Source organism: Odontesthes bonariensis, chromosome 7 (genome assembly GCF_027942865.1).
Source record: "Odontesthes bonariensis isolate fOdoBon6 chromosome 7, fOdoBon6.hap1, whole genome shotgun sequence".
Taxonomy (NCBI): domain Eukaryota; kingdom Metazoa; phylum Chordata; class Actinopteri; order Atheriniformes; family Atherinopsidae; genus Odontesthes; species Odontesthes bonariensis.
In genome coordinates this window covers 19,638,284-19,661,326 of record NC_134512.1, presented here as the reverse complement: position 1 = coordinate 19,661,326, position 23,043 = coordinate 19,638,284, and the positions used below count along the sequence as shown (strand labels likewise).

Sequence of the window (23,043 nt, the reverse complement as noted above, 5' to 3'; positions counted from 1 at the left end):
TGAAAGCTATTGGATTTTTGCATGTGCTATGTCATAACCCTACACGTATATTTGAAACCATTTCTGTTTAGTGACACCTTGTGCATTTATGATGTGTTTTATTGTTTTTTTGGCTCAGCTTTTGGGAATCTTTTGTTTAAAACAACAGAAAAATCGAAAGACATTCTTCGCATTTTGCCACAATTTTGTGTAGTATCTCAAAAGAACCTAAATATTTGCCGTCATGTAGGCTTTTGTTGGTTTATAAAAATGTATCTTGATTTTGTAGAATATTCAATGCCTTATATTATGGCACATGTTGATGAAGATAGATTTTTTTTGTTGTTGTTATTCAGTGTGGGTGGTGTAAACACCAAACATCTTCATTGTCATTTAGCTCTAAAATATTCTCAGGGTTGTTGTTTCACAAAATCAACTGCAGAGCCTTTCAAAGGTGCTTTTATATACTGTTTGCACTGCAGCAGGGTTGAAACATGGTGAAGTTTCTCTTTAAATTTGCTTGATTACTTAAATAAAATTAACTTGTTGTGCTTTGATTTTTCCATCTATGTGTTGACTCTTTTTTTTTTTTTTTTTACCGTTATTGTCTGAATGTGAAATGTCTTTAGTAACTTATCAGTTTTAAGAAATAAGCAATTGCTCTGGAGTCCCCGACCCTAACATGACACACGTCTGTTCTGCAACAGGCCTGCCAGACACAGACCCTGGTGCTCGATTATTCAGGGTCCTATCCCAAAAGTATGATGCACATTGAACAAAGAAAAACAGAACAACCAAAGGAAGAGACATAAATGAAAAGACCTTTGGTGGAAAGATGTAAAAATGATCACATGCAGACAACGTGGTTACAAAGACACTGAACACAATAAAAAGTAGGTTTGAACCAACCACAGATAGAGAAAGGAACACAAAGAGATCCTGAATAAGTACTAAGAGATGGAAAAAGACCAACATAAAATGAGCAAAACTGAATGCAAATGAAGACAGATACATAAAACAGTCACAGTAAGAAATGGTGTAAGGAGACGTTCCGCAAGTCCTTCATCCCGACTGCTGTCAGGCTCTACTACACCTGCACCACCTGATAATGTTGTAATTTCCTGTTACTGTCTCTACTCACTACTATTCACCAGGGCTGTATTTTTTATCTTCATTTATATTTCTAATATTTTAATACTAATATTTCCACTTACAATGTCTCGATCACTTACAATGTACAAGATTATTTATATCATCATGAATACACTTTACCTTACCATAGTATTTATATCACGGTCACTTTACATTGCAATATTTTTATGTAATTTATGCATTGCAGTATTATTTATGTCATGGTCACTTACTTGCAATAATATTATTTATATCATGATCGTTTACTTTTGCAATATGGCCACTTTACATTACAATTCTTTTTATATCACGCCACTTTTTTCATCCTCAGTAGGCCTACTTGTTTTTGCACATTGTCGGTTTGCAGGTTGATTGTTTTCTTGTTTAATGTGTAGGTTATAGATATATCTGTCTGTTTCTATTGTGTTTTTGCCCCTTTTTACTATAATTCTGTAGTGTATTTTACACTCGTCTTTTCTGCTGAAAGTAAATTTTCCCGTTGTGGGATGAATAAAGTATATCTAATGTAATCTAGTCTAACCCAAAATGAGCAGCGACCACAAAACGATTAAAAAAAAGACACACTATGACCAACATACGAAGATGTGACATTTTAATGTCACAATCCGTCCATGTAATTATCGAACCTCTTTCTGGTATCAGCTCTGAGGGAGATAAGATAGATAGATAGATAGATAGATAGATAGATAGATAGATACTTTATTAATCCCAATTTGGGAAATTGTTTTGTTGCAGCAGCATACAGTAAAGATATAGAATAGAATAAAATAAATATAAAATAAAATACAATAAATAAATAAAAATAGTGAATAAACATCAATTATGAAAAATCAATAGTGAAAAAAACGTCAATAAACGTCAATTTCACTTGAAATTTCCAGAACAAAGTCTGTTTCCCCGTGTAAGTGACTTTTACAGTCCCGGGAAGCGTCTCTAAGCAATAAACTTACCTTTAACTAAGTTAAAATGCACATAGATATGGGTAAACTCTTTTCAATCTAAACATGATAAAACACTAACGGGAGCCAGTAATCAGCGCTCACAAAAACAGCTTTATATGACTAAATTACAGCTCCGAAATGCCACAACCAAAAAAGAGATGGCACTAACTTAGATAAGATCAGAGTGTTTAAGCAATTACGGAAAAATAAACGACGACGGAAGTTGAAAAGCGTTTCTCTAAGAGTTTTTTTTTTTATCTTCGAGCTGGCAAACGGCAGAGCCGGCAGGCCTGACGTCACTTCCTCAAGTTATTTCCATTTGTTTGTGACGAGCGCCAGCAGTTACCTGCTACGTTATACACCAAAGATAACGATACTGTTTTATCCTTCACTATGTTAATGTGGAAGGTGCCATCCTTTCAGCTTCTGTAAACTCTCCCTCTATGTGGGGTGGAAGCTGTGTAGGAGTTACTAAATGCGTTAAGAAAAAACAGGAAAACGTGCGCTCGCGATCAGAAGTAGTTGGTCGGCTAACGTTAGCTAGCTAGTTTAGGTTAATTGGCTAACTATTGTTAGCTGCTCGGGTCCTGGTACGGTTGGATTTGTTGTGTTTGGAGGCTTTTTTTTTTCGCAGTTGTAAGCTGATGGAGTGTCCTCATTTAATCTCAAATGTCGGCTGTGCCTCCGATTCCTCCAGGTTCCCCAATGGTACACCGTCCTCTTGGTGTTGTAATGGTAAGAGAAGTGTTTGTCTTTTTAAACGGCACTGTAAACATAGAAAACAGCTGTGTTAGGAATATTTTTGGATCCCTTCCTCTGATCAGGCTACAGAGACTGCCATATTTGTGTAAGCTTGAAAGACACCGTGGCTACAAGTCGATACAGCCGCAGCCACACAAGGACAAATTCACGACTCATGAGTTATACTTAAGCTCTGTGACACATGAAAAATAATGGCTTACTCACAAGTATTGTTTAATTAAACAGGATGATCTTTTATGTCCAGTTTGCAGGTCCAATAAAAGTCCATGGATTTGCCTTGCCTGTCTGATGGTCCATTGTGGGCGGTATGTTGGTCTTTTAACAAAAAAAACTATATTGTTTTTGCATATGATGTTCAAACCAATTGCAATGGCATTGCACAGTGAGTGATTTACATCCCTTAAATCAAACAAGATGTGGAAAGTGGTGCTGGTCCGATAAGTCATCTACAGATGTGGGAATTTGATGACTGCCCTACACATTTATAAAGAATGGTCTTGAAGGGATGAGTAACAACTTCAATAAAGTAGTTGAACTTTAAAGAAAAATATACCTGGATGTAAACCTTCACATTACTTATTTAGAATATTTACTGCATTTCCTGAAGTTTTTCATTGTATTACTAAGTCTCCCTTTCTGTTTTTTTTCTTTTTTTTCTTTGATAGATATGTCAATGGACATGCTAAGAAACACTTTGAAGAGAACCAAGGCCCTGGCATTTGTCAGAAGAAGGGTGAGAAACCAGAGAAGGAGAAAACCCATCATTCTGTCTGCATGGACTGCAGCAACTACAGTGTTTTTTGGTGGGTGTCTCTCATGGCCAGCTATATCTATACATTACATCTCATGTAATGTAATGTTCGACAATGTTCATGAATTTTATTAAGCTCCTTCAGCTGCTATTTAAGAAATCCAGCTTTATTCTGGATGCAAGTAAGCAACTATTTGATTAAAACACTCATGATGTTATACATTCATAATTTTTCTGTTTCTGACGAGGCTTAATCAGTGTAGCCATCGCTAAGTTTGCTTTATGTGAATAAGACTAATCACTGTGGCTTTTATAGTTACAGATGTGATGACTTTGTTGTCAATGACACCAAACTGGGGCATGTGCAGAAGGTGAGGGAACATCTTCAGAGTTTAGAAAAGTAAGTACTTATGTCGAGAGTAAAGTCTTTGTATGTGGTGGTCATCTCATTTCAATCATAACTGCATGAATATTTAGATTTAGGAGGACGAGTGTTGGTAGTTTTGATGATTTTTACAGTGTTTGACATGAGAAGCCACGTTAAGACATAAATGTACCTGGAAGAAAATAAATAAATAGGTAAACAACAATATGTCTAATCGGCAAGACGCTAGTAACAGATGTGTCCGAAAATGACTGGATTAAGTGATGACAAACCCTTTAATCCTTCCATAGTTCAGCACTTCTGGGTGACAGACAGAGGAAGAGAAAACTTCTGGAAAGCCCTGCTTCGGACGGCAAGTTGTTAAAAGACAATGTAAGTTATACTTGAAAAGAAGCATTGTTTCCTTTTTTATGGGAAGAAACTACTCCAAAATTGTGGTGTAGCACTAAAAGACTTAACTGTTCTTTAAGGCTTGGGCAGATTTTCCTTTTATGAGTCCATATTCACAGAGCGCTGCCATAGCTACCCTTTATAGAGCTAAATGTTAGTTTCAAACATTTGGCATTTTGTTTATTTATTTTTTATTTTTCCCCACAAGACTCTCAACAGAAATGCACATATATCTTAATGCAGTCACTTCTCTATTTAAGGACGGGGTGGCTTTAGGAGCAACAGGTCTACGGAACTTGGGCAACACATGCTTCATGAATGCCATACTGCAGTCCCTCAGGTAAGGCTGTGCACCGAGGAGGAGGAAGTGTGTGGGTGGTGGACTGGTTGTGCAGCCTGAATGAGTTGCTCTGCCCCTGTAGACCCAGGGCCCCACAACCAGTCATCCTTTATTAATATAGTCTGGGGCACAGTCAAGGGGATTACAGAGGCTGCTTAGAAACAAGACACTGGCAATGCCAGGTTTGCCAGCTCACACACATTTTTACCTCACTGCTAAAGGATTATTCTATTGTGTGTTCACATTTACATCTTCTAATGCTGCTTAAGAGTTGCCAAGACAGCATGGTAATTATTTATTTTTAAAGGCGTTTTTCCTATTTTCAAGGCACTCAATTTTTTCTATTTAATTTGGATATGTTGTTGAGTTTAGTTCGGTCATGCTGGGAAGATATGTTTCATGAAGTGAATTGCTTGGACAGGAGTTGTTTTTGTTGCATTTCATTGTCTTTACGTGTTAAGATTGCTAGCCTCCTCTAAGCCGATTAATGATGTGGTATAATTAAACGCACAAGTCCCACCTGTAGTGTCACCACGTCGTTGCCCGTGTAAACTGGCTGCTCGGAGCCTTAGGCAGACTGCAACGTTTTTTTTAAATCATGATTTTGGCAAATTATTTAACTTCAGCTGCTAGTGGCTCACCAATATTTTACTGACAAGTGGATATTAATGTGTCATGTAGGCTTTCAACTTTAAACACTAATGACATTGTATAAAGTACAATCTGTAGGCATTGAATTAAGACTTGTTTTGCATGTTCAGTATGTGAGGATTCAAGGCGACTAGGCCTTAGATCTTTGACCACTCAACCTTTGATTTTTGGCATTCTTCTTTCCTGCCCTCGTCATTACAAAATGTGTTTCTTTGACAGCAACATCGAACAGTTCAGTTGTTATTTCAAAGAGTTGCCTGCAGTGGCTCTACGCAGCGGTAAGACGGCAGGAAGAAGGATGTACCACACCCGCAGCCAAGGGGACAGCAGTGTGTAAGGTCCTCTTCTGAAGGAGGGAGAATTTATGGGCATTCATTTCAGCAAGTATAAAAATTGCTGTTTGTTAGTGATCATGAAAGACAAGATTCTGAAGAGTCGTGTGATGTTTGCTAATTGTTTTTACTGTGCTTCAGAAAAAAAAAAAAAACGTCTTAAGATCCTTTGTATTGTGGACTTTTTTTTTTCGTTCACAACCCAGGAGATAATTAAGTTTTTATGTGTTGAAAGTTCCAGACAGCAGTACATTCAAAGGGCTACTTTCTGTTTAACAGATCTCTGGTGGAGGAGTTCAGGAAAACTCTTTGTTCCCTGTGGCAAGGAAGCCAGACCGCCTTCAGTCCAGACTCCTTATTTTATGCCATATGGAAAATTATGCCAAGTTTCAGGTACCTCAACATAAAGCGTTTCATTCTGAGCTCTCCGAGGCATTTCGCTCACACTATATACATCAGAGGTGGTTGTTTTTATTCCGGTAATGTAATCCAAAACTCTGTGTGTGCGTGTGTATGTACAGAGGGTATCAGCAGCAGGATGCTCATGAATTCATGCGTTACCTGTTAGACCATCTTCACAGGGAGCTCCAATTCAGTCGCAACGGGGCATCTCACCCAGTCTCACCCCAAGATGGAGTCAGACTCTCCTCCATGCAGGGCAAATGCTGCATGTGAGTTCATCTAAACCTACAATGAATTTGTTTTTGCTGTTATCTGTGTCGGTGGATTATGTTTAAGTTGTTAGGCCTTTCGATTTCACTTCGACAAGAGACATGTTTAATACTCATAATACTCATAACTCATATACTCATAATAATTCACAAAATGCCATTTAAATTTTGTATTTTTTTTAATCTGATGTTTTACATTTTCTTTACAGAAACGGAGCTGCCAGTGTTGTCACATCCATCTTCGGTGGTATACTTCAGAACGAAGTAAACTGCCTGATATGTGGGACAGAATCCCGAAAATTTGATCCATTTCTTGGTAAGAAAGAAAGTTCAAGGATGAACGTACACAGCTGCAAAATAACACTCCACCACAAAGATGACTTTGGCTCCATTGGTGTCACCCCAGATAGCAAAATTCATTAAGTTAAGATGGAACCTAATGCATGACATTGAAGATTTATCTTCTGTACTTTTTCCTTAGATCTATCTTTGGACATTCCCAGTCAGTTCAGACAAAAGCGAAGTAAGGACCAGGAGCCGGGTCCAATATGCACCCTCCGTGGTAAGCTGTCAGAGTTGATGATGATGAGGCTTTCTGTCACTTTTTATTGATTGACGCATTTAATTTTTTTGTTTTGGATTTAAAACATTGTTATTTCCTTCCATTTAAATGTAAGACTGCCTACGTAGCTTCACAGACCTGGAAGAACTTGATGAAACTGAGCTGTATTATTGCCATAAGTGTAAAAAGCGTCAGAAATCAACAAAGAAGTTCTGGATCCAGAAGCTCCCAAAGGTAGGATATAGCGTTTTGTCTTCCGGTTTGTTAAATATATTCAATTAGAACATTTGTTCTGTAAAATTTGATTAGTGTGGAAATGAATGTGTGGTATAATGAAGTTTATTTAATTAATTTATTTTCCTTTGTAGGTTTTGTGTCTGCATCTAAAACGGTTCCACTGGACGGCCTTTTTGAGGAACAAGGTGGATACTTATGTGGAGTTTCCACTGAAAGGTCTGGACATGAGGGGCTACTTACTTGAGGTGAGCTTGAAACCGAGGAAAAGTTCTACAGTTTTCAAACATTTATGGATAAATCATAAATCAGTAAGTGGTATAAATCCGTGGGAGTCACTTCAGGACTGTTGCACAGACTTTTGAGATCAGTGCAACGATAAAGGAGAAGTGATTCTGTAGTCATACAAACAGAGCTAATGCAATTTCGTTCAGAATAGTCCAAACACAAGGACCACAACTGGAACTGAAACACAGTTCATTAAGTTGCGAGAGCTGTGAAAAGCAGCCGTAGCGTTGTGGGCTTAAAACAAACTTACTGTAACAATCTGGTATTTATTTAATGTTGAGATCACTGCAGAAAGAGAAAAAGCTGTGGTATTGTAGATGGTTTTTAAGACTCTTGAATCAGAAAGTATGCTTTTCTGGTCACATTTGCCCCTGCACTGCCTCTACTGGACATCTCCATATTGCAAGTTCTGTACATGTGGCATTCATTCCTTTGAACTTGTATGACCTACCATACAATGCATAATATATCAGATGGCCATCATGAAGATGTACAGTTGTGATTAAAAGCAAGTACATTCCTGGCCTAAGTGTATTACTGATGTTGTTCTAGTCTCCCTTTTTATGAAACGTTACAATACACCGCCGCACCGCGAAAACCTAATGGCCGTGTGTCAACTCGAAACCCTTGTAATGAAGGGTTATAGTGTGCTAATGTTGTCGGTAAAGGAGCAAAGACACTAAAAGATCAAAACGCCAGACAAATAGCTCGACATAGACAGTGAAAATACGAAAGTGAACAGAAATGAAAGCTTTGTACGTTGTGCACATAGACGCCACACACTGCATTAATAAAGGTGGTGAAATGTTGATATGAAGCTGATGGTTCATTAACATCATACAAGGGAAAGCCACGTGTTCTTTGTTGACAAACGGATTAAAAACTGTCGACCTCGGCCTTACTACAGTTAGTGAGTAAACAGCATGATTTTCTAATGTTTGATGATTGCAAAGTACTATAGAAAAAAAACTGAATTCTTATTAACAGTAAGGGGCATATGTGTATTGTTGTACCATCTGTAACAAATGTGTTATTCGTTATTTGAATTACTGGGTGACGCCTGCGTTTGTGGCCCGGTGATTGATCTCCAGCCAGCTGTAAAAAGCTGTCTACACTTGTTTTCCACGACTGCAAGATGCTGTGAAAGCTGATTCACACCCTGGTTTGGCTATTCTCAGGTTGAAGCAGGCTTGTACTTAGCATTATCTGCTTAGGTTCTATCTTTGTTTAAAGGCTTGGAATGCTATTGACTTGAAGCAGTCCATTTTAAATGTAAAGTAGCAAATGGGTCTGAATGACTAGAAGCTTCAGGGGGCACTCTCCGACAGCCAGTCTGATATTTTGCAATCTAAACTCTTTCTTTGCTTTTTAAGGCAGGACATAATGCGTCTTAGTTGTGCTCCATGTCACGTGTGAAAGTACAGAGAAGACACAGGGGGTCGAAGTTGATATGCCTCTGGACCGGCGGGGGGGTTTAACAAAGGGAAAATGAAGGCATCTCGTGCGTGCTTACATATATCAAGCCGCATTGTGAAAGTCGCTGCTCTAACCACAGTGCTGTCATCACTCAGCTGATTCCGTGATGCTGGCTTGATGTGTGTGAGCACAGTCACGCTGGGCTGAACAGTCTCATTTTTGGCATGTGTGAATTACGAGGAGGAACAGCAGTGGGTTAAGGAGAAGTTTTTTTTTTTCTCCTCGACAAGGCCCAACTGTTATGTGAAATGTGAAAAAGGCTTCCCATTTATGTAAAAAGTACACCTCTCTATGCATTTCGTAGTTTTGTTTACTTCGTAAAACATGTAATATGTTTTTTTTTTTTCTTCAACATTTTATTTCTCTTTGTGCTCCAGCATTCATGAAAATCACATTGTTTATCAATCATATCAACCATATTTCTCAGTGTTTACTGGAGACGATCGTGTATTTTGAGATTTTAAAGTCTGTGCAAAGGAAACCTTTGGAAGAAGTCGTCCTGTGTCAAGCATTCCAGTAAACATTGACCTTCACTGTGCAAAGAACAAGCATCCAGAACTTAAATGGCCCTGGGTTGTTTTTTTTTTTTTTTTTTTCTTCCAGAAGCTAAAAAACTATTTCAGCCCTGTGTCTGTTGCGTTTCCACTGAGGTCTGAGGTCCAGATGAGGCAAATTAAGACCGCTAAAGCGTGTTGCTCCGCCCCGTCTGTGCTTGCCAGAACCTCGGCACTGCCACGCTGGGCTGAGATGGCCATTAAAGCCAGGAAGCCCGCCTCAGCCGAGTTAACTCAACATCTGTCAATGCTACACGCTTCATGTTGGTCTGAGAACATAACCACAGTTAAACAATGGGAGATTAAGATTTTGTTTCTCTAAATCACAAGTTTATCATCTGCGCAGCAGTCTCTGCTGTCTCTCTGTTTTTTATTATTTTTATTTGTGTCTTTATTGCTCTGAAAAGATCAGCCATGAGTGCTTTTAATTTAACTGCTTTCGGAGCAGCTTCTCATTCTGGAGCTCCCCCGACCACCGCAGCTCGTGCCTTATGCCCATTTCTCTGCTGTGTCTCATTCAGCAGTGGAAACACATTTCTTCAGGGCTTTAAGATGTTCTTATGTGTGCCTTAGAGCAAAACCACTTTGAAACAATCACAGATTAATGTTTTATTGCTCCGATTTAACTGCTTTAATGTCACAATCCAAGCTCTGTCTCCTCGTTCGCTTTGGAGCTGCCAAAATAGTTGTCGTGTTCACAAACGGTAACAACTATTCCTGCTGTCGAACGTGACATCAACAGATTTTCTGAGCTATTGTAAATATTTAACCCGAGATGACTGAAACAGAGAGGTGGGAATAAAGCGCAGGGAAGACTTTCCTCATCAGAGATGGTCAGTGATGCAAGTACCACCCCAAAGGTTCAGGGTAGTCTTAAAAGTACTGCTGCCCCACTCGGACTGTTTTTGGGGTGGTCTTTTTATCCACTGGTTCCTGAGGTCGAAACAAAGCAGGCAGAGCAACAGACCCCCTGAAAGACTCGAGGGGGGCCCCCTGCATTGTTTTCAATAATTCAGATGTTTTCTTTGTTAAACTGCTCTGTTTTTTTACGTCTGCCAGTCTGAAAGTGAGACCTCTGGTTTGACAACACATCCATATCCACAGCTGTAAATCATACAGCATGGAAGTGTGAGTGGTTTCTCTAATACAAACCTCACCTCTTGATTTATTTTTATTTATTTTTTTTTATGTTTGCAGCCAGAGAACTCATTACCAGGGACTTGTCTGTATGACCTTGTTGCTGTTGTGGTGCATCATGGATCAGGGTGAGTAGTTGCTTTGCATTTTATGTACTTCTCTTCTTGATCTCAGTCCTTTTTTTTTTTTTTTTTTTTTTCTTTAAAGAAAATAGAAACAGTTACTAAATCTGAAAGGGGGGAAAAAAGAACCTGCTTTGCTTAAGAAACGCCTTAGTTCATCGCCAAAAAGAAAATGGTATAATTGATATTCATTGCTCCTGGGTTTAAGCTGAATCTTGGATTACAACTTTTCTGAATAACAAGCACTGGCAGCAGCTTCGTGTTGCAGCAACTTGATATGTTGGACATGTTTGAGTGCTTTTCTGTTGGCGGCAAAATTAAGAGCCGAGTCCATGCATAAAAACAACACTTAACCGAAGATCTATACATTATTTTCCACCAACCTGCTTTGCCCCTTGTGTTTGACTGTGACACCCACTCGCTGCGTAAACAATTCATATCCAATTTAGTCAAAAAGCTTTGTGGACAGCTGCAGTTTAAAAAATTCATGTAGCCACTTTATGCTGAAAGGCAGCAGACTGAGAGTCCTTGAAAAAGCATTTAGATAAGCCAGGAATAGAAGTGTTGCTATATTACTTTTGGCCACTAGGTGACAATGTTGTGCCACTGCCCTTCTGTCAACTGCATGTGTCTCTCGTGGTCTGACAGCGATAAATGCAGTCCTTTGAGAATGTTGAATGTACAACGTGATATACATGTCTTTGCTCACAGGGTTGGATCAGGGCATTATACGGCATATGGCAGCCATGAGGGCCGCTGGTACCACTTCAACGACAGCACGGTGACTCTGACCAATGAGGACACAGTGAGGAAAGCCAAGGCCTACATCCTCTTCTACGTGGAGAGGACTGGTCAGATGGCCACAGACGGCACGTCCACAAAAAAGCCAGATGTGAACGTAGCATCGATGGACAGTGTTTCATCACAAATGGATTCTCAGGACAAGGTTGCACCAGACACGGTGGCCACAGACGTGAATATGATGGATGCAGCAGCCACACAGACGAATATCCTGGATGAGAAAGCCCAAGAAGATGAGTGCAACAACATGGCTGCATGGAATGAAGGTGACACGGTGTCAGGGGAGGAAGCAACAGACAGGGAGAACTCAGACCAGACTGGAACAGAGGAAGTTCTCCAAGCTATACAAACTGTTGCACCATGATTCTTTCAGATTTCACTGCCTCAGATTAGCTCGTCACTTCATTTTGGTTTCGCCTCAACCACATTAGCGATATGTCGGCGTGTTTTATGATTATTATCATAGTTAATTTTCCCCTTAAATGTATCTGCATCCCTTTTGTGTTTATGGACAGCTTGAAAGAATCATGTTTAACTTGCTGCTTATTTTTTTGTTAGCGTATCTTTTTTGCATTATTATTTTTCAGTGTATTCCTCATTTGAGGTAGACTTCTCTATATGTAATAGATTCCAAAGGTGATTGTTGAAATTAATGAAGTAAAGCTTTAGCCTTGGAAAACCTCAGTTGGTCCAATGTTCAGCAGACTGAGATTCATTGTGTCAACACACTGTCATTGTAACAATATTTGGTATTTCTAAAGTTTTCTTGAGGCTTCTAATTTTGATAATTTTCACCTTGTAGTATTTTTTTCTCCCAATGTTTGTAGTATTTAGAATGCGATGCATTTGACTTAGGAGTGCTCATTAGGGCCTTTTTTTTTTTTTTTTTAGAAAGTTGTTTGCACTTGACCACAAACTATGTAAAAGACTTCTGAAATTGTTTTGTCTGTGTCGATGGTGGAGTGTCATTTAACTTTTTCTGCTGGCTTAAAGCAGGCAGTGACGGGACCTAATGAAATTCCCTTTTGAAATATGTATCGAGCAACATTATCATGATGGAATACAATGGAAAATCTTTTATTCATGTTTGACTTTTAATGTCTTTAATTAGTTTTGAACCCTGCCTCTGTTGTAATGAGCGACCGATCTGCCACAACGGACTACAAGGGCTTTTGTACTTTTGGAGCTCTGTACATCACTGAGTCAAGCAGCAAGAATCATTTTTATCCACCAGGTGCTAATGTTGTTTCAGTGGTATTTTAAATGTCAAGAGCCCTCATTGTTTAATTAGCAAAGCCACAGTAATAAATGCCAAGGATCATGTTACTACACTGACTCTTAATGAGGGATATATATTCCAAATTTGTAAGGGAAACTAAAGTCTGTGTACAGTCCTGTCGCACAGAACCATGATTTGTGAATCCTTTGATTTGTGTGAGGTGGACACAGTCAGAATGTTGTCCGTATGCAGAAGTGTCCCAAAACCCTTTTTACAGCTTCTCATTTGATTTATCTACAAACCTCTTTCAGGGAGAGAGCATGTTTTTGCAAGCCTTTTTTTGAGCCGTTTTTAAAAAAAAAAAAAAAATGTTCCTACTCCTTATTGAATATCTCCACCCACACTCAGTCACACGTACATCTACACCTCCCCTCGGGACACGTGCCAACCAGTAAGCCCCCTTGCTCCTGCAGGAACAAACCCTTCTGTATGCAGAGAAACAGCTGCTCTTCGTCGCCTGCTCGCAGGTGGCTTTGAGCAAGCCACTCTGTCCCCATTACTGACACAAGTGTCCTTTTTCTTTTTATCTCGGAGGCTGGACTCGTGCTGCCTTTCATGCACTCACATTGCGTTGTGTTCATGGAATCGGAGGTCTGGTTAAAGACATCGTGACACAGTGAGTCACAGTACAGAATGTAATCAGCCTCACAACAGTGGCATTTCTCATTGTCCTGCATTTTTTTCAGGGACGGGCAATTTTAACAAGTTGAACAGAAGATACTCAGAAGTCGTGTGGAGTGATGAAATATACATAATAGTATTTTTGCCTCTTGCCATCAGTACATCCTGTGTTCTAGTTGAGCAAACACATGCTGAGTCACAGTGTACTGTGCTGCCTGAGGCAAAGACCTACGTAACACCGTTTGTGCTTGTGACTTTTACTCACATGTCGGAACTCCTAGTTTAGGGCTATTAAGGTTTGTCTCTCGTGAGGATCTTAATTATGATACATGGATGCTCTCCAGTCCCAAAAGTGGGTCGTTAAAGTTGTGTTATGAGGCGTTTTAGTACGACTGAGCTCTACCTCTGTAAAAGTGTTTTTCTAAAACCCCTGATAGCTGTTGAAAATGTTCACTAATAATGAATCTCATTAGTTACGGCACCAAGAAGCAAAACTGCAGGGTTTTTTATTTAAATCTTTTATTCCCTGTTTGGTCCAAGGTCAAGATTCCTTTTATTCTCCTATTTCTAAATCTTTGGTCCGTTGGTCTCATACTTAATTGATGTCTCATTTAAGACTTTTTATCCATTATTTGGAAAACCCATATTAAACATATATGGTCTCAAAACTGAGGATGATAAACTTTCCAATAACCCAAATTTACATTGTGTTGTTAACGTATAAACCTGAGAGTCTGTTCAGTGGACCTCAGTAAACCTCCCTCAAAATATTAGACAATTCATGCAAAACCAGCCAAGTCGTGAACATTTTGACATTTGTCTACTTCTTAAGTCGACAAAATTGCCTCAACTCGTAAAGTGTTTGTAAAACAGTGTTACCCCAATGGTACGCTTAAAAAGTCAGCTTTGCTGGAGATACAAAGATCCATTGTTAGAATCTGATGGCTGAGTTGTTCTTATAAACAATGGAGCAATGCATGCATGTGGTTTTCTTTTTTCTTCTTCCTCTTTTTTTCCTTTAAGACAACAAATGCTAGAGTCCGCTCGGGCGCAGATCAGTTTAAGAGCATCCTCGTTTCCTTCCTCCTCCCTACCTGAGAAACAATCCTGTGCTTTCCACGGTTTAAAATGTTCTAAAAGTGCTACAGTTTTGGCTCACAAATAACTTGAAATTCACAATCACGCACACAAAACATTTTTTAAAGTACTCTGCTTTGAATTGTCCAATTCCAGCCTTTCTCTTCATTGAGGAATAATTTGTGTGAAAACCGGCTTCCAGTTTCAAACTGCACATACGCCATTATGCAGAATGAAGCAGCCAAGTGAAGTAACAGTAGTGATTCAGAACATTCTTTTGATAGGATGGATGGCACTGTAGGAACCTTTAAAACTAGGAATGTTTGCTGAAAGGCTGTCTTTGCAGTACATGCTGGAGCATTCACTTTGTGTGTGTCTGACTGTTGGTGTATCTGTCCCTGTGAAGCAGGCCGGGACAGTGTAAACATCTGGCTCAGTCCAGAGCTCGCTGCCTTTAGAGAGCCATGACAGATGGCAGGGGAGCGTACGGCACAGACACTTCCATCTTTGAGTGTGCAGCAGTTGTCTTCCCAAAATAGCTTTTACTTCACGGCCTTATATGTGCAGGCCTTCGGCGTGTGCCTGAGGGGGCATCGTGTATCTAGGCCACACAATGCAGGCTGTGGGCTCATTGTTGCTGCCTATCAGCAGGCCGTCACTGCCCCAGGGACGAGGCCTCTCTGTATGCCTCGGGACTGTTCACCATGCATCTTGCTCAGCTAAACCGTGAGTGTCTCCTCCACCTTTTCTCCTTCCTGGACAAGGACAGCCGAAGGAGTTTGTCCCATACCTGTCATCAGCTGCGTGAGGTCTTCCTGGACCCCTGCCTCTGGAACCTACTCCACTTCAGCTCTCCTTGTGAGCTTAGAAAGGACAACTTTGTGCTGGGACCCTCACTGCGTTACTTGACTATTTCCTGGTACTCCAGCAGGGTCCTGCAGGTGTGCAACATCGAGGATTGGTTGAAGAGCTCTTTTCAGAAGGACATCTGCAGTAAACATGAGAGTCTGGTCAGCACTTTCCTGGCCCGTGTCTGCCACATGTGAGTGTTTGTGTGTGTCTCATTTGCTTTGCTAAATATTATGTTAGGACAACTGATAAAAGATTAATTTCTGTGAGTCAGTTGCGAAACAGACCCACAGAGGGTGGAGACAAAAAGCAGTGTGTTATATGCTGCAATGTTCAGTGAAGCGATATCTTCTTTGCTTGTAATCTAAACACAGAAGAAGCGTAGAATCCCTGTCACTCAGATCCAGCCTTTGGGTTGTTTCATGTTCCACTCTGAATGTGAAAATTCAAAATGTTGTAAGACAGCTTTCATTTGGATATGTCCTTATGATGACAAGATCACTTTGGGGGGGTTTTCAGGGTGGATTGAGGTCACAACTGTGAGAACAGTTTTCATTTCAGAGCACATGGCTTAGTCAAACTTCCATGTTTGGCTGCAGGCAACAAAATCATTTGAAACAGAACCAGTGTATTTGGAACTAGCTATCTAGACAAAAAAATGACACATCTGTAAGACATAAGACTAATTCTATTAACTAACACAACTGTGGGCACACATCAAATTATATTTACTGAATGACATGACATTTGGATTTGATAGGTCATTGAAACTAAGCTGTTTTGGCTCTTGGCCTTGTGTGCGTGGCTGGCTCCATGCAGGAATCAGCCCGGAGAGGCGTAATGAGGTCTCTGGATAATTTCTTCAAGGCAGCCAGTAATAACCGCTGATGTGAGGGAGCTCAGTCACCGCAGCTGGCCAGGACAAGAGGAAGGGAAAAGGGGCCCGGTTCTGTGGCACAGTGTATGACCCTGTGAGCATTTCCTGTATTTTGAAATTTGAGATGCAAGACATGAGAGCTGCAAGATGATTCACAACGAGAACCGCCTACTTTGTCTGGGTGTTGTATCTCAGTGCCTTTAAGGCGCACTCTTTGCATACTGATAAACCCTCCCAAACTGTCTGAAAGGGAGAGGAAAGCAAGCGCACGTGACAGAGAGGGAGGAGACACATAGAAGCTGTGGGGGTGATAAAGAGTGATCCGGCCACAGACGCTCCAAGTCAGCTGCATACTGGAGATTTATGCAGGCAGGTGGAGCCTACAATTGGCTCTTTGTTGCTGTTTGAGGAATGAGTACGTCCATCTCTGCCTGCCTCTTTAAATCTGACGCCAAACTCGTGTCTATCTTTATCCTAATCTTCATGGAAAAAACCTACAGCATAGCGTTTAGTCTGGTTCCTTTGTTGTGTAGTTTGAAATGTTATGCTCCTTTAAAGAAAAAGGACTTTAATAAACCGGTTATCAAGAACTCAGATTATCTTGAGGACACAGTTTCAGAGTTACACAACATAAGTGATCACGCTCGATGTGTCATGTGGTATTGTTTGCACAGTGGGTGGCACGAGAAGCTTTGTCTTTACTTTTAAAGTTAAACATTACCAAGTTGGATTATTGCAAACTTTGATCCGGTCCATTTGATGAAATTCATGGTTTCTCTTGCAAAATGGGGAAAAGAATAGTGACTCTATCTTACTTTTAAGTTCTGGCTTCTGTTTCCAAAGTACACAGAATTTTGGCTGATTTTGAAAATGGTTTAGACGAAGCAGAAAACCTACTTTGAAACAAATCCTTCTGCCCAAGAGGCTGATGGAGATGCACAGTAAATGTACATGTTAGCTCTTTTTAGGGTTCACGGGACAAGACAAAATAACCGTTAGGAAACCAAATGGGTCATTAGAGAGATGATTATAGTTAGTGGTGTGGCTTTCTGCTGGTGCTCGGCAGAGAACAGACTGCCCTCTAAGCTGTTTGTTTAAATGTGAACTACATCATGTCTCAAACATACACTGAAAGAAGAAAATTAAACAGAAAACACATCTATAATTGATACTTCTGTGGATCCGTTTCCGTCTCTTAAATTTTTTCTTTACACTTAACATGGATAAAAAAAAAGAAAACTTGTTCTACTATTTTGAAAAGATTCAGAATTTTGGTTGTCTTTCCTTTCATGTCAATTGACAATGATAAACTAGCTTTGTTAATACAGGATCATCAGGCAGGACACAAACAAAGGGGAAATCAAAAAGGAAATGTAAAGCCACGGATAGTAAAGAGTTCTTTAATGTGCCTAAAATGAGAAAATAAAATATTATACTAAATCTATGTGCATGCAAGAGTGCTAATGTGTGTGAAACACTAAAAAAGGCAGTATGCAGATATGTTTTGGTTGGGCATACCGGGTGAGAGGAAGTGCTGTGAGATGGCACATTGTGCAACAAAGGTTGATCATTTATTTTTAACTCCTGTTATATATTCCGCAATTCACTACACTGAGGGCTGTATCTTCTCCTCTAAAACACAGTCACCAGAGAGAAAACGAACATTCAAATTCTACTATCTCCTCTTCGCACACGTTCTCTTTTGTTCAATGTCAATACCGTGTAATCACATGACCTGATGATGATCAAGCTCATGCAACAGTGCAGCAGGACACATGGTCTGACTGTGCTATTGCACGTTCAGGGGTTACCGGGGCAGTACCCTTGCAACACTGGAGTATGTTTAGCTCACATGTGGTAAAACGGTAAGATTATATAAGTCTTTATGTAATCTGCAACAGCGAACATGAATGACCTTCCTGATTTGTTTCCGGCAGGCTGCACGGCACTCCTGGTACTTCACAGAAATATGCAGTAAACAAATGCACCTCCCAGCAACGTTTGGTATTCATTTTTAGAAGATTTTTTAAAGATACTACAGAGGAGTTGTTCCTTTTCATGCAATAATTGGTCTAACATCCTGTAATTGTTCTGTACAATAGCACTAACCTCGTGTATTCATGAAATGTTTTCAGAAGGCGGAAACATATGAGCCCCAGGGGGACAGGGTGTAAAGAAAGGATGGTTTGGTCCGGGTATTAAACTGCTCAGTCGTTATACAGATCATGTTGCTGCCTCTCAGTAGTGTTGTTTACATCTCTTTCATACACGATCAAGCCTTACGATCCATAAACTTCCCATGTTACCTGATTCTATTTTACGCCACAATGTCCATCTAAAAATAAGAACATGCATCAAAGACAACTGTTTACTGAACACTGGTCCTGCTCCAGACAGACTAATCTCTCCCTTCTGCACTATATGACGGGATGAGTCATGACAGGCCTTGCACTTGGATACCTGCCCTGTTTAATTACGTTATTGACTGTTTTCTGTCCCACAGGTGTCCCAACCTGCTCACGCTAACCTTGTCTGGCTGTGCACACATCACTGACCAGGATGTGATCTCTGTGCTACAGAGCTGCAAGAAGCTGCGCAGCCTCCACCTGGAGAACTGCGTCCGGATCACCAACTGCAGCCTGCAGGGCGTGGCGGCTCATGGAAACAATCTGGAGGAAGTAAAGGTGGATTTCTGCAGGAACATCACTCAGGCAGGGCTGCAAGGCTGTAAGGAGATGAGGCCGGCCATCCGTCTGAGTGCAGAGAGGAGTGCAGATATGATCCCTGATAGCGAGCCTGAGGTGAAGGTGCCTCTCAGGAGGACACTGCAGAAAGTCCTGCTGTTCTCCTGAGGGGAACAGCCTCCATCCACACACACTGGGACCACAAGGAAATTTTCTATAAGGACTTGACTGCCATGCCTTTATTCTGATTTGTATTTGTATTAATTAGAAGTGTTCTTTAAACTTTTTAAACAACTTTTCATACAGCACCCATTGAATATTCTAAAGTCTTTCTTACAAAGACACACTAAGTTCCCAATAAGTCTTATCTACACATGTGGCCTTATCACTAATTCTTAAGCAAACACTGAAATAGTGCTATTAGATACTTTGATGCCTAAAACAACCAACTGTTTTTTTTTGCTTGTTTTTTTGTTCCTTACCTACAAATGTTACTCTTACATTTCTTTGACAATAGCACCAGCAGTTTGTTAGCTTAGCTTATAACAAAACCTGCAAACTGTGGATACTGTGGAGTAGTCAGACAACTTCTTGTCTTTTTGATGGGCAAACCAGCGAAGACTCCAGGAGGTTACTGATCCCAGCCAAGATTTGTCAAACGACAAATACATTTTATACATCGGTGGTAGATGAAGTATTTACGTCTTTGCCAAGTTGTAAGTGCAAATGCAGCAATACAAAAATACTTGATAACAAGTTGAGTCCTGTATGCACAATCCTACGTAAGTACGGTAAGTGTGATGTTGTCTTAAGTACTAGAGTGAAAGTTCTGGTTTGGACCCTGAGAGCACACTGCTTTCACAGTTCATGGTGTCAATTTTATGTTTGTGAACACTAGATATGTTTCGTGTCGTCACGTTCCCTTTATTTGCATTTCAAAATCCCATAAAGTTGTGATACTAAAGCTTTTATCCTTTTTTAATGAAATGGGTTCTGTTTGTTGCTTTGTTTTGTCGCATTTGTTTGAATGTTGTTCTATTTTTCCTTTCCTATATCGTTCAAACTTTTTTGATATATGGTTATATCATCCATTTCATAAAATCGCAATTTAATGGTAACTGTTAACTTAAAATAGCATCAATATCAATATTTAACAGTTATGAGGCATTTAAAAAAAAAAAGAAACGATATTAAAAAGAGATATTAGTTACTATTCAGAAACTAGCTTTACTTCCTGAGAGTTTGCCAGAACAGACAGTTAAGAGTTTTGAGTGAATATAACACTCAAACTTAGTAACAGTACTGAGTGCCTGACACGTAACAACACAGCCATATCAAAGCACCCCTCTGCTCTGCTTGACTCAACAAGGGGCAGCATTTTTATGGCTGTATAATTTATGGCTGTATGATAATCGACAGTCTTAAAAGATCAGTTTCCTGAATGCATGTCCTAAACGACTCTCCATTCGGGCCAGGAACTATTCATTGTGATGCAGCTGCAGCCTTTACTGATGCTTCCTGCAACATTGTAGTCAAGCTGAATCGTGAATAAAGTATCAAGGCCCAGCCTTCACTGAGAGGGGGGGTCCAGAGAAACATGATCACTTGTACCAACTGCACAAAAGGCAAGTTTTTGTCTACTGTTCAAAACAGCAGAGACAGATTCATCATTCTGTAAAAGTTATAAGAAGACATGAAGGATCACTTTGTATTTCAAATGTCATTTCATAAAAAGGAAAAGTAGTGTTTTTAAAAAAAAATGTTTTTATTAAATTATATCTAAACAACTGTATTCAGTTTACTTTTATTCATGTTTTGGCCTTTTTTTCTTTTATGTCTTTTATTAGAGAGCTGCTGAAATATAATTAGTCAGAGACTACATGTTGATCACCATATGTATCTGTCTCCACTCTGGAGGTGAGTCCTGAGCTCGTCTTCAAACAGATGACTTTTTCTTTTGCAATAATACTCCTCTGTTGAGAGAACCCCCTCAGTTTCATGGCCGTGTTTCAAGTGTTAAGATGAAGATTGTGCCAAATGTTTTGTGGCTGAAGCACAAATCAGTTTGAAACATTTTATCTTCACGGCACCGATTCAGAGATTATATCATAAAGAGGAGATTTATTTGAAGGGCCTGAGGAGTGTCTCAGTTGAAACATTGTGGAATGCCTTGCTGCCAGTAATCCCCCGCTACTTTCTGGCATTACACCACTGGGAATGCAGAATTGTTCAGATCTGGTTAGATTGAAATAAAAAGTAAAAGATGTGAAAAGAGAAAAACGTCCCCTCAGTTCAAAAGAATAGCAGCAACAAGTACTCAGTATGGAGAAGATACGCCGTGGCAACTGTTATGATATTGTATCATACAGGATATTATGCAATTGTTGTATCAGATTATTAACACTGATACATCAATGTAGAAGCCACACTTTGCCGTTTCAGCTTGAGCAAAATTTTAACAATGTTATCTGTATTTATGGTCTGTATGTTGAAATAACTAAAGTGGGTACAAATACCTCTAAGGTTTACATGAATGCATTGCCTGAGTAAATCTAAACAAAAAAGGGGTCGGCAGCACCAGATTCTGTAGGCTTATCCTCTGTTAAATTGGCTTGCTGTTGGAGCTGTTTGAACAAAAAGAACAGCAAGATTTCAAATCAGTGGACCTACATGCAAATCATGTGAAATGCTAATTGTAATGGGTTGATTAAATGTGGAACCCCTGCTGCATTAGAATAACAAATTTCATTACAAATTTCAGTCAAGGAAAACAGGTAACTTTAATCATTTTAATCAGCTGCTCTGCTCTTGCCAAGCAGCGTCACATGGAGAGATGAGACATGGTGATGTTGATGTTGAGGCCTTTTAGTGAGGAAGGCTGATGCATTTTCATGCAAATCAAACAGCCTTAAAAAGCAAGTCTATATCTTAATAATCCATTTGTTGGTCTGCTGGGTGTTTTTTTGAAGTACAGTATGATGTGCAGGTGCCAGAGGCGTGTAAAACTCTACTGTGAAAATGAACACGGGAAGGACGCTGTTTGATGACAGGTCTTTGTTTTTCCGTGTATCTTTGTGGAAGGTTTGTTCTCTGTTAACTCCTTTGACGAGTAATAAAGCTGTTTATTTTAGCTTTCACTGGCGGTCATTGTTTACACCAGAGTGGAATGTTAAACATGTTAAAAAGATCCTGTCCAGGGATTTTGATTTCACAACTAGCAGATTTCACAACAAATGTGTCTCATCGGGTATTCAAACTTTTCAAACTCGGCCTGCGATAAAGCACCGCAAGGTATTTTTAAGACTTAAAACGGAAAGTTTCTTTAAAAAACTGATGGAGCAGAATTACAATGCAACTCATCCTGAGATTCATAAAGGGTTAAGACTCTCCCCTCCTCCCCAGTCATTGAGTTTTTGTGCAGCTCTCTCACAAAAGACGGCTAATACTGTATTGTTGACTCTACCACTGATATGCAGTAGTTGGCTACCAATCAAGTGTTAATCAACCATGTTTCCCTCTTTCAAAAAGCATTTTTATGGGTTTTTTTAACTTCAGAAACTGCTGCAGCATCTCAGTGGGTTTGAACAACAACAGTTGAAGCACTTGTTAGTTAACACCTTCAAACTAGGCTATAAATCAACTATTTAAAACAGGAAATTCCCCATTTCCTGCTTCTAGGGTGAATTGACAACAAAGCTAAAGAACATGATTTGAAGCTTACCAAACATATTTGAACATTAAAAGCCTGAACACTTGTCTTAAGCCTTTTTTGATGCCCCTGGGATAGAGCAGAGCATCAAAGTGTTGGACAACAAACAAAGAGAACAGGGATGTTTATGCTCGTTTAAATAGTTGAAAATTGCATGAAAAAATGACAGGACATTGTAACCTACCATTAACAGGGCAGACTCCCGATATATAACTAATCTCAGGACATCAGCAGTCAAAAAAAGTCCGGCCAATTATCCTTACTCATTAAGACCTGATGTAGCATAAAAGGGGTACCTGTTCCCATGATTCGAGGGGGCCTCCAGTATTAGTGGAGTCAATGCAGCAAGAGGGCCATTGTGGCGCTAATAGCATGAGCCTTTTTCCTGAAACATGAGCCGATAAAGACAGGATGCTGGC

General features: G+C 39.8%; 2 protein-coding genes across 2 annotated transcripts; both read left to right on the top strand.

Moving 5' to 3' along the window:
- The first annotated feature begins 2,399 nt into the window (after nt 1-2,399).
- On the top strand, nt 2,400-12,854 carry usp3 (ubiquitin specific peptidase 3). The gene is made up of 15 exons (XM_075469918.1): nt 2,400-2,807; nt 3,079-3,139; nt 3,500-3,637; nt 3,902-3,985; nt 4,261-4,342; nt 4,621-4,700; nt 5,571-5,684; nt 5,963-6,076; nt 6,205-6,354; nt 6,564-6,670; nt 6,836-6,916; nt 7,032-7,150; nt 7,285-7,398; nt 10,666-10,733; nt 11,439-12,854. Exons 1-15 carry the CDS (start codon nt 2,717-2,719, stop codon nt 11,890-11,892), a joined length of 1,857 nt encoding a protein of 618 aa, XP_075326033.1. The 5' UTR covers nt 2,400-2,716; the 3' UTR covers nt 11,893-12,854.
- A 2,252-nt stretch (nt 12,855-15,106) lies between these two features.
- fbxl22 (F-box and leucine-rich repeat protein 22) lies at nt 15,107-22,045 on the top strand. Its single transcript, XM_075469920.1, is given in 3 exon segments — nt 15,107-15,183; nt 15,185-15,547; nt 18,735-22,045. Coding segments are annotated over 3 exon segments (777 nt in total). The 5' UTR covers nt 15,107-15,118; the 3' UTR covers nt 19,084-22,045.
- Nucleotides 22,046-23,043: the final 998 nt, after the last annotated feature.

What these genes read in the sequence shown, in the direction of transcription:
- usp3 (XM_075469918.1), top strand. Translation starts at nt 2,717, where the DNA reads ATGGAGTGTCCTCATTTAATCTCAAATGTCGGCTGTGCCTCCGATTCC. An exon ending in GGATCCAGAAGCTCCCAAAG is followed by an intron (nt 7,151 to 7,284) that starts GTAGGATATAGC and finishes TTTCCTTTGTAG; the next exon opens with GTTTTGTGTCTGCATCTAAA. An exon ending in TGAGGGGCTACTTACTTGAG is followed by an intron (nt 7,399 to 10,665) that starts GTGAGCTTGAAA and finishes TTATGTTTGCAG; the next exon opens with CCAGAGAACTCATTACCAGG.